Raw genomic sequence first — 12,429 nt, forward strand, 5'->3', positions numbered from 1 at the left:
TAAGGACTCGATTGAGACTTTAGGCACCGCCCTGAGCAAGGGTGGTGCATGAGCAACATTACCCTCCTATTAGCCGTAGGAGGCTTTGTGACTCAGAGACATGCTGTTGAGTCTCAAATCCTTCCTTACTACCACCTTGCTCCGGAGTAGAGGTATAGCAGTTGGCTGATGGCTTATGTCAGCAGTAAATACTAAACCTGTTAAACAGGATCAGCTGTGTTTGCTAGTGCATGGAGGAGGGACTTCTAGAGCCAAGGTCCTGCCCACTCCTCACCCCTCCCAGCCGACTCTCCAACCTCCTGCGATGGAGGGTGGAGTAAACAGTGCTCTCTTATTCATATGTGCCTACACTGCCAGTTCAGGCAGCCTACACAGAGGTATAATGGGAGTCCTTACTCCCTCATATGCCCACACAGGCCAAGTTACAATTTAGCCCCAAATGAGAAATTGTAAGAGCAAAATCGTGCTTATGGGCTATGCAGAAGCCAAGCTCAGAGAGGGGATCGAGAGAGCAAAGTGTCCTTCCTTCTTTCTGTCTTCTCTAAAACCACAGAGAGACTGCTTTAGAAGCTGTCTGCCTGTCTGCAAGTGTTCTGTGAATGGTGTCTCAGAAAGGCATCTAGGTTATGGGTCAGGGGCATAGTCCCTGAGGAGGAAGGATGGTCCAGTGATTAGGAGCACAAGCCTAGAACTTGGGAGATCTGGGTTCAAGTCCCTGCTCTGTCACAGACTTCCTGTGTGACCTTGAGCAAGTCGCTTGGCCTCTCTGGGCCTCAGTTCTCCATCTATAAAATGGGGATAATTGCACTTTCCTACCTAACAGGAATGCTGGGAGGATTAATATGGCAAGGTGCTCAGATACTACACACCATCTAGATACCTTAGATAGATATCTAGCACTTACATACCTGGTCAAATCCTGAGACCCATTTCTTTCAATCTCTTCTACAGTGGTGATCCCCTGCGCCCTCTTAGAGCCCTACTGAAGTCAGTAAGGCTCAGTGTCTGCCAGTGCAGAATAGCTTGCAGGAATGGGTAGCTAGAGTCCCAGAGCTTGGCCTTGAAGATTTAAAGTCATTTACCGATATGGATACAGCTTATACTTAGGAATCAAAACAGAAGATGTTAATTATGATACCAGTTAGGTTTCTTTGTGAAGGGAGTCCCAGCCTGCATTGTTTCATGACACTGGGGGCTTGTCTACATATACAATGCTGTTGCTGTAGGGCTTAGCGAAGACACTCCTATGCTGACAGGATAACTTCTCCCACCAGTCTAGGTACTCTACCTCCCTGAGAGGTGGTAGCTATGCCGATGGAAGAAGCCCTCTATTTGATGTAGCTCTGCCTATATCGGGGGCTAGGGTCATTCAGCACACCCCAAGCGATGTAGTTATACTGACATAAATTCCAAGCCGGAATCAGTATTCTCCTCAGAGGTTTATGCTGGGATAGAGATTTGTCCTCAGGAATTCATTTGTAAGAGAGTCCTCAAAACAAGTGTGAGCCTTTCTGTCGTAGCGCTTTCTATATTGCCAGGTCACCATAACAACTAGGAGCCTTCTAAAGCCAGAAAAATGGAAGGTGGCAAACATAAAAATACGCACCTGCTCATCTTCTCTCTGAGGCTCTTGGCAAAATAGCCATTTACACATGACAAACATTAGTAATCACCACTTCATAGGTTAAAGAAGTGGGAGCACTTACCTCAGGACACGCATTCCAGCCCCTCATTAACAGTGATGATATGGGCTTGGGAATTGAATACCCTATTGGAGGCCGGATGTGATGATAGGCCATATCTGCTGCTGCTGCAGCTACAAATTAAACAGTATAATAAAGCTTAATTACGATCAGATATAAAAAATATTCATATGCCAACACATTTTACTTTAGTATTTGAATGAAAAACAGATCTGAACAGATGGAAATGCTTAAGTATTAAACTTGCAAATGGAGTGGGTCAAAGAAGCTTCCAGAACCATGAAAGCACTATTTTTAATGCACTGGGTTAAAACAACCAACTGCCCTGCATTGATGTTAACACATTTCTGCCGATGTTTAGCCTGGCTGAAAATGATCTGATTCAGGTGTAAACCCTTAAACAATAACCTCTGAAAAAAATATCAGTTGAACCTCATCTCACACATGACATAATAATAAAGAGAGAATGACTGAGCAGCTTTCAATAACGTGCATTAGATGCATTTGACTTACAGATAAATTGGTGTCAGAGTCTGACTTCCTAAAATAACCTATAGTTAGCTCTGGTATGGCTGAAGACTAAAAGTAATTCCAAGCATTCATTTAACAAAAAACAACAGCAACACCAAAAAAATCTGAGTGCCTTTTTATATGTGCTAGTTGCAGCTGACTAAGAAAAACCTGCCCAAATGTTTTTCTAATTTTGTTTATATATACAGTGATTTAAAAACCATAATTAATCCCACTGCATTCTTTTAAAACAGTTTAGCTGTGGAAAGTCAAAGCAAATGTATGCCAGCCTCATAGCAAGAGCTAAGTAAAATTCTTTGTTAAACTGACATGATTAAGTGATACATCACTGGAGTATATAGCATCTGAGGGGGACCAGGAGATTGCAATCTTGAGATTGTAACAAGAATGGTTTAATTTTTTTTAACCATGTCCCATTCTCATTACAGTCTTTGTCACAAGAATAGATTAATTTGTGCCATTGTCTGTTCTCATTGGAATCTTTGTCACTGTAATGAAGTTTCAGAATGTTAATATCAGATATATTCTGTGAAATGTAGCAGTAGGGATGGGCAAACACATTTTGCCTAATTTTGATCCCATTCTAACGTGGGTTTGAAAGTGTGATTCAAACATTACTGGGTTCATGTTCTGCGTAGGAGAGACAGTGAATCAGAGCAGATGGGGAAAAAAAGATGTTAATGAAAAATAAATATAACCTACTATCTATCTATCCACACTCTCCTTCGCTTTTCCCACAATATACTACAGGAAGACCGTGCTATCTATTAGGGATAGAAGAACACCCCAAAATTTAGGTTGACACAAGTGGGCTACTCATGGTATGATATATACATACACACACGGAGTACTGTGATCTCTCTCTCCCTCTATGTGTGTGTATCATACACACACACATACACACTCTTATCATACCATGCACACACACACAGAGGGCAGTATGTGTGTGTGTGTAAACAGAACTCCATGCACGACGCAAAAAAAGCATTGATAAACATCAATTTTAATAAAAATTGCAAAGTTTTGGATCTTATTTCACCTCTTTGATTCATTTCCCGTAGTCATTAGTAATAGGATTTTTTGTTCTCAAGGGTGTTCATAGAAAGAGAAACTGTCATGGAAATTCATAGAAATATTTGCATGAACTGTCATGCAGATACTTTGAAAGAGTCCTACAGAATTTTATAACAATGAAAAAACAGGTTTATATATAAGTTATGTGAAATACCATAGATTTTAATCGGAAATAGTCTCTTTTCCATATGTTACACGAACCATTCTATTGAAATGATAAACAATTGGAGATACTAAGGAATACATTTTTTTTTACTAAAACCGAGGGAACAGTTGTATTGAAAAGTCAGCCTTCTGACTGGGGAACGCTGTTCACATTATTAAAAACTGATGACATATCAAAGATGTATACACTTGGACTGAGACAGAGATGGAAATAGGAAATAGACGTGTTGGAAGTCTCTGCGTAAGGCTAAAAGGGATATGGGTGATGTCAGGGTAGGGGGTCTACTATAGACCACCTAACCAGGAAGAAGAGGTGGCTGTAGCTTTTTTTAAACAACTAACAAAATAATCCAAAGCACAGGACTTGGTGTTGATGGGGGACATCAGCTACCCAGACACCTGTTGGAAAATAAATACAGCAGGGCACAGATTATCCAACAAGTTCCTGGAATGTATTGGAGACAATTTTTTATTTCAGAAGGTGGAGAAAACAACTAGGGGGGAGGCTGTTCTAGATTTGATTCTGACAAATAGGGAAGAGAAACTGGTTGAGAATTTGAAAGTGGAAGGCAGCTTGGGTGAAAGTGATCATGAAATGATAGAGTTCATGATTCCAAGGAATAGTAGGACGGAGAACAGCAGAATAAAGACAATAGATTTCAAGAAGGCAAACTTTAGCAAACTCAGGGAGTTGGTAGATAAGATCCCATGGGAAGCAACTTAAGAGGAAAAACAATTTGAGAGAGTTGGCAGTTTTTCAAAGAGATGTTCTTAAGGGCACAAGAGCAACTATCCCACCTCATAGGAAAGACAGGAAATATGGCACGAGACCACTGTGGCTTTCACCAGGAGATCTTCAATAATCTGAAACTCAAAAAAGAGTCCTACAAAAAGTGGAAACTAGGTCAAATTATAAAGGATGAATACAAACAAACAACACAGCTATGTAGGGACAAAGTTAGAAAGGCCAAGACACAAAACAAGATTAAACAGGATGAAATTTAACACAGAAAAATGCAAAGTCCTCCAGTTAGGATGGAATAATCAGTTGCACATATACAAAATGGGAAATGACTGCCTAGGAAGGAGAACTGCAGAAAGTGTTCTGTAGGTTGTAGCTAAAGATGAGTCAACAATGTAACACTGTTGTAAAAAAAAAGTATCATTATGGGATGTATTAGCAGGAGTTTTGTAAGCAAGATGCAAGAAGTAATTCTTCCGCTCCACTCTGCACTGATAAGGCCTCATCTGGAGTATTGCATATAATTCTGGTTACCACATTTCAGGAAAGATGTGGAAAAATTAGAGAGTGGAGAGCAACAAATATGATTAAAGGCCTAGAAAACATGAAAAAAAGATTGAAAAAATTGGGTTTGTTTAGTCTGGAGAAGAGAAGCTTGAGGAGGGGACATGATAACAGTCTTCAAGTACATAAAAGGTTGTTACAAGGAGGAGGGTGAAAAAATGTTCTCGTTAACCTCTGAAGATAGGACAAGAAGCAATGGGCTTAAATTGCAGTAAGGGAGGTTTAGGTTGGACATTAGGAAAAACTTCTCAACTGTCCGGGTGGTTAAGCACTGGAACAAATTGCCTAGAAAGGTTGTGGAATCTCTGTCACTGGATGTTTTAAAAAACAGATTAGACAAACACCTGTCAGGAATGGTCTAGTTATTACCTAGTCCTGCCTTGAGTACAGGGGACTGGATTAGATGACCTCTCAAGGTCTCTTCCAGCCCTACATTTCTATGATTCTATGACACAGCCAGTTTTCCTGTGCACTCATGCTCCCATAATACTGGGGCTCTTATGGGCCAGGCAGGACATATGTGTTCAGTTTCTGCTTCCAGTTTCACATCCATAGTTTTAAAATATTTGTGACACTGTGCTTTTAAATTCTTCCTGTAAATATACTGAAAGCTGGTTCACAGGCCTGGGCCAGAATAAATTTGTATATGAGAAAACTATTCAAGAGGGCCTTGTACCACATTAGGATGCTTTCCTTCCTCCAAGGCCTTACATGAACTCTCTGAAGCTAGGGATGTTGCCCATCAGCCATCTGCCCACATCTACTGCTGACTTTGAATAGCACCTAAAAATGCAACAGGGTATTTTTAAAATGGAGAATCATGACTGTATTTATGAGAAACTCAGACTACGTGGACAAGGACAACAGGCTTGGGTAGAGAACTAAGCCACTGGTCTTCAGAAAAGTGGTGTGGGATGGCAACGGGAAGCAACAACTTGTTAGGACACAAAAAAGGACAGAATACTCTTCAGAGGGTAAAAGCTCCCAGAGGGCACCAGCTTCATACTCTGCTTGACTCACACCAGAAGATGGGGGAAATGAAGCAAGGGGAGAAGGGGATGTGGTCCTCAGGACAATTTGTTTTCTCCTTGCAATTTTCAAAATTCTATCCTATCTTCTGTTTAAAGATGGGCCTGAGCCTCAGAGTGCAGCTCTATAGCCAATCTCCTCAAAATGCAGCAAGTGTCTGGATTTAGGGTTTAGGCTCAGTCTGTTATAGAAATACAGGGCAGCTGCAGAGTTCAGATGTGGATCTGGACCTAGACTTTCCCAACTGTGGGGTGAAATTCTGATTCCAATAAAGCCAATGACAAAACTCCCATTCACTTCAATGGGGTCAAGATTTCACCTTAGTGTATTAGTTGTCATCTATTTCTACTGCTGGTGTTTCCTACTCCAGATCATCACAGAGATGAACAGTGGTTGGTGCTTGTCAAGGTTCCTTCCCCACTCTGAACTCTAGGGTACAGATCTGGGGACCTGCATGAAAGACCCTCTAAGCTTATTCTTACCAGCTGAGGTTAAAAACTTCCCCAAGGTACAAACTTTGCCTTGTCCTTGGACCCTATGCTGCCACCACCAAGCGTGTTAAACAAAGAATAGGAAAGAGCCCACTTGGAGACGTCTTCCCCCCAAAATATCCCTCCAAGCCCTACACCGCCTTTCCTGGGGAAGGCTTGATAAGAATCCTCACCAATTTGTACAGTTGAACAAGACCCAAACCCTTGGATCTTAAGACCAATGAAAAATCAATCAGATTCTTAAAAGAAGAATTTTAATTACAGAAAAGGTAAAAGAATCACCTCTGTAAAATCAGGATGGTAAATACCTTACAGGATAATCAGATTCAAAACATAGAGAATCCCTCTAGGCAAAACCTTAAGTTACAAAAAGACACAAAAACAGGAATATACATTCCATTCAGCACAGCGTATTTTACCAGCCATTAAACAAAAGGAAATCTAACGCATTTCTAGCTAGATTACTTACTAACTTTACAGAAGTTCTCAGTCTGCATTCCTGATCTGTTCCCGGCAAAAACATCATACAGACAGACAGACCCTTCGTTTCCCCCCCCTCCCGATTTGAAAGTATCTTGTCTTCTCATTGGTCATTTTGGTCAGGTGCCAGCGATGTTATCTTAGCTTCTTAACTCTTTACAGGTGAAAAGGTTTTCCCTCTGGCCAGGAGGGATTTTATAGCATTGTATACAGAAAGGTGGTTACCCTTCCCTTCATTTTTATGACAGTGCTATATGGATAACACTGATTAAATAGGTTTCAGAGGAACAGCCGTGTTAGTCTGTATTCGCAAAAAGAAAAGGAGTACTTGTGGCACCTTAGAGACTAACCAATTTATTTGAGCATGAGCTTTCGTGAGCTACAGCTCACTTCATCAGATGTTTACCGTGGAAACTGCAGCAGACTTTATATACACACAGAAATCATGAAACAATACCTCCTCCCACCCCACTGTCCTGCTGGTAATAGCTTATCTAAAGTGATCAACAAAAATGGCCCACCTGTTGATCACTTTAGATAAGCTATTACCAGCAGGACAGTGGGGTGGGAGGAGGTATTGTTTCATGATTTCTGTGTGTATATAAAGTCTGCTGCAGTTTCCACGGTAAACATCTGATGAAGTGAGCTGTAGCTCACGAAAGCTCATGCTCAAATAAATTGGTTAGTCTCTAAGGTGCCACAAGTACTCCTTTTCTTTTTACTGATTAAATAATTAAGATAGAAAGAACAATAGATGTTTAAATAGATAGCAACACTCTGTGCCCCCACAGTCCTGCCTCAAAGAACAAACTGACTTCTTTATGGCAACAGAGCACTCAAGATTTCAAAGAGAAGCTACTCCAGTGCTCTCAATTGTTTAATCTTTGATTTATATCATTTGTTAAGTGCAATTCATCTTCACAACTGATCTTTAACTATCCAACAAACGCCTTATATGACTGATAAAAACTACCATGTTGTTCTGATGGGCATAACATCTAAATCCTTTCTAGACACTGTTTTCTTCTTTTTAATATAGCAGTTTTCCATCTTTGCATCTGTCCAGATAATGACAGACCAAATACGCCACTCATCAAGACCCTCTAGGTTAAGCACTGGATCTGCAGCCAAAACTCCTGTTTATTACTCCTGGACATGCACTAATAGATGTTTGCAAAATACGGCCTTTATGGCTTGTCTTCACTACAAATTCAGCCATGTTTGGTTGTACAAGTCAGTTGTTCCCTAAACTGGTTACAAACATGGCTTTAATAGGTAGAGTAGACTGGACTTTAATCATATTGGTAAAGGGACAATGAGTTGTAACCAGGTTCCCTAGCTCCAGTGTAACTGTAGTATAGACTGGGCCTTAGATTATAAGGTCCTTAGAGCAGAGATCACTTCTGTGCTCATTATATACTAGCAATGAGTGCATTTTCTGATAACTCCTCAGTATAATTATCTCAGTTCTATATTGTATACTGTTATCTCACCAGTTTTGGGAGTTGGCATTGTTGAGCACATACAGTAGTTTTTCATTACTGACCATGGGACGTGCTGCAGTCTTTGGTACTATAGAATTACATGATATGGTATTCAACAAATATTATATTTGACTTAATACTGAAATGATTTCACTGGGGATTCCATTTGATTCAATAGATGCTCCATTTGATAACATAAGGAGTGATTTTGATTCAATAGCCATGAGACTCTTTATACAATCTGAAAAATGGATATCTAATTCTGTATAGAGCATACCCTTACTGAATTGGATAATACACTTGATACACTAGAAGATATAGAGGTGCTATTACTGCAAAGACAACATCCATTTCAAAGCGTGATGTATAGATTTTACAAGTGCTAAGTTTTATAGTTAGGTATTCTTTCCAACATCTAAGTATTCCAATGTACTTGACCTGAATGGCTTCCCATACTTCTGTGCATGTACAAAGGTCAATATTAGACAGAGGGAAGGTTAAGAGTATATAAGTAAAGCTTCAGAACTCCACAGACAGCATACAAAAATGTTTAAAAAGAAAATGTACCTCTCAACATCTTAAAATGTATAGTTGGTGAAAAATATGGGATTTATGTTTTAAACACTCATCTGAATTTATGGAATAATGAGGGTGGAATTTGTATATAGGCTATGAAAGATGCCTGATCCCCACAATAGGTGTTTGCAAGATATGGCCCTAAATCAGATGTACAAAATGAAGTTCAAACATAGTTTTCATATTTAAATATACAATACATTTCTTAGGCAGTATGGTTTGAGAGGCAGTGGAGTCCAGGAGCAGAGGCTATAAGCCAGGAACTACTGAGTTCTAATCCTGAATCTGAAACTGACCTGATTTGTGGCCTTGTGCAAATCATTTCATTTTCTGTCTTAGTTTCCCCAACTGTAAACTGGGGATAATAAAATTCCCCTACCTTACAGAGCAGTTGGGAGGGTTAATTAGTTGATGTTTTGAAAAATCTGAGTGTTATGTAAGGGTAACAATGATGGTGATGGATGAGATTTTCAAAAGTGTTCATTGACTTTAATGGGAGTAGAATTAGGCCAACACTTACTACTGAAAGGCCTTGTGGAAGTACATTTTAAGATGGGGTTCAAACAAAGAGAGGGAGCTCTTTTAGTTGGTAAGCAGGGAGTCATCAAAAAGAGACTATAGAAAGGGCATTGATTTAGCAGGAGTCAAAATAAATGGGACTGAAAATGGACTTCTGAGGAGCTGCAAGAACAGAAGCAGAAACCAATGAACCCATGCTCATCTAGCTGAAGGGGCATGTGGTTCAGCAGGTGAAGATAAACAGGAATAAAAAGTACCAAAGAAAAGAATACCAGACAGGGAAGAAAAATTAAATCATGACACCTTTCGGAAACATGGTGTGACATTCTGTATCTTGGGTGAGAGCCCTGTAACCCCCATGTTCCTCATTTATATATGAGTGTGATCTTGCATATATAGCAGGCAGTGTGAGGTATTGGGGAAAGGTTATGATCTGCTGAAAGTCATTTTTCTGTCCATATATGTATATCATTAATGCATATGAAGTTATGAGAATTGTGTTGTATGATTGTCACTAAAACATGCTATAAGTTGGGGTATCAGCCAGATATTAGCCCCCCAGAGACAACAGCAAGGAGAGTAACCAATGCCCAGGTGGAGTGTCAAACAAAGCATCAACAGCCATTGTCCAGCAAGGGAGCTACAATTCAATGACTCACCTGCATGAGGCCACACCAGGGGAACTGCTCAATCTTGCTTGGGACTCAGCAATGCCGAGACATGTCTAGGCTTGTGTTCTACAAGCACATGGGACTGAGGATATAAAACAGAACACGGGGGCCCCATGCTTGGCCTTTTCTCCTGCCCCACCTATGCTGCAAGCAACAAGGACACTGAAGACTTGAGACTCCAAGCGAGGAGGCCAAGAATTCAAAGGTGAAATCTGTGTACTATGAACTGCAATATCCAGTAGGGTGAGAAAAACTGCTTAATCTAGATGTTGCCCAGTCTAATAGGGGTGAGAGGTTAGACTGCATGCTTATATTTACTTTTCTTTTGGTAACTAACTCTGACTATTAACCTATCACTTATAATCACTTAAAATCTATCTGTTGTAGAGGTGTATGTCCACTTGCCACTGATGAAGTGGTGAATGAATATATTTACACTGCTTGTCTTGAGCAGTGCATGACGGTATATTCATAGAATCATAGAATCACAGGACTGGAAGGGACTTCAGGAGGTCATCTAGTCCAGTCCCCTGCACTGATGGCAGGACTAGGTATTACCTAGACTAGGGGTGGCCAACCTGAGCCTGAGAAGGAGCCAGAATTTACCAATGTACATTGCCAAAGAGCCACAGTAATACATCAGCAGCCCCTCATAAGCTCCCCGACCCTGCTCCCAGCATCTCTCACCCACCAGCAGCTCCACCAATTAGCGCTTCCCCCTCCCCTCCCAATCAGCTGTTCCGTGGCATGCAGGAGGGGGAGGAGCGAGGGCACTGCAGGATCAGAGGAGGGGGTGGGAAGGGGTGGGCTGGGGGTTAGGGCCTGTGGAAGAGCCAGGGGTTGAGCAGTGAGCATCCCCCGGCACATTGGAAAGTTGGTGCCTAAAGCTCCAGCCCTGGAGTCGGTGCCTATCCAAGGAGTTGCATATTAACTTCTGAAGCGGCTCTGGAGCCACAGGTTGGCCACCCCAACCTAGACTATTCCTGACAGGTGTTTGTCTAACCTGCTCTTAAAAATCTCCAATGATGGAGATTCCACAACCTCCCTAGGCAATTTATTCCAGTGCTTAACCACCCTGACAGTTAGAAATTTTTTTCCTCATATCCAACCTAAACCTCCCTTGCTGCAATTTAAGCCCATTGCTTCTTGTCCTATCCTCAGAGGTTAAGAAGAACAATTTTTCTCCCTCCTCCTTGTAACAACCTTTTATGTACTTGAAAACTGTTATAATGTCCCCTCCCAGTCTCTTCTTTTCCAGACTAAACAAACCTAATTTTTTCAATCTTCCCTTATAGATCATATTTTCTAGACCTTTAATCATTTTTGTTGCTCTTCTCTGGACTTTCTCCAATTTCTCTACATCTTTTGTGGTGCCAATACTCCAGCTGAGGCCTAATCAGCACAGAGTAGAGTGGAAGAACTACTTCTCGTGTTTTACCTACAACGCTCCTGCTAAGACATCCCAGAATGAGGTTCGCTTTTTTTGCAACAGTGTTACACTGTTGACTCATATTTAACTTATGGTCCACTATGATGCCAAGATCCCTTTCCGTAGTACTCTTTCCTAGGCAGTCATTTCCCATTTTGTATGTGTGCAAATTTTGTATAAATCTGAGGTACAGTGCTAGGAGCTGGGGGAATTTGACTGATGCCTTTCCCTGTGTGATTCATGAGTGGCTCTGGGAGCATTCATGCAATATAGCTGGGTGTGGGGCTCCACATGCGGTTGTGCTGAGTGATAGCACCTGGAGAGGTTTGCTACTGGTGAGTAGCAAGGCACCGTGAGAGACAGCCCAAGCTGGAGAGAGTTCAAGTGGGCACAGCAGTCCCACAGTCCCAGGCTGCACTCTGGGCACCCCATCACACATGGGATTCATGTTCCCCTTTCTTTTGTTCTTCCTCCTATTCATCTATCTACTTATAATGCTTCCATCACCCTGGTAGCTGCTGATCAGCAAGGAATACATCTCTATACCATTTTGTTGCTGTATTGTGCTCTAGCTTATGTGCAGTGGAATACTGACAATATACTTAGTATAGCAGGAGTGTTTTCCTCACACATCTGGTATCTTATACAGTAGACAAATGGTTAACTCAGAATGAAATGGGATAAATGGCAGGAATGGTCATGTCATGCACAAGGAGATGAAGATTTGGGCTGCAGGGCACTGGACCTATGTCCTAGATGGCACACTCTGGATCTTCAATTACATGGTCAGAAAACAAGGTACTGCAATGGGCAGAGAGATAAAATGGAGGAATGAGATTCAGGTTTGGAATCTGGGTTGACAATTAATGCTGTATATTACTAGAAACTGAAGTAGGATTGAGTCAGATATCTGACGACTATATTCAAATGTCAGCCGAGATAGAAATGAATGACTGGGAAGCTATAAATAG

General features: G+C 41.2%; 1 protein-coding gene across 3 annotated transcripts in view; it reads right to left on the reverse strand.

Moving 5' to 3' along the window:
• TNNI3K (TNNI3 interacting kinase) overlaps positions 1-12,429 on the reverse strand; it is a 176,206-nt gene that overhangs the window by 45,998 nt on the left and 117,779 nt on the right. For all 3 annotated transcript variants that reach the window (XM_048862616.2, XM_075131732.1, XM_075131731.1), the window contains one exon: positions 1,707-1,816. In XM_048862616.2, coding sequence (XP_048718573.1) covers positions 1,707-1,816 — 110 coding nt within the window. The remainder of the gene's footprint in view (positions 1-1,706; positions 1,817-12,429) is intronic.

This window comes from Caretta caretta, chromosome 8, assembly GCF_965140235.1.
Source record: "Caretta caretta isolate rCarCar2 chromosome 8, rCarCar1.hap1, whole genome shotgun sequence".
NCBI classification, from domain to species: domain Eukaryota; kingdom Metazoa; phylum Chordata; order Testudines; family Cheloniidae; genus Caretta; species Caretta caretta.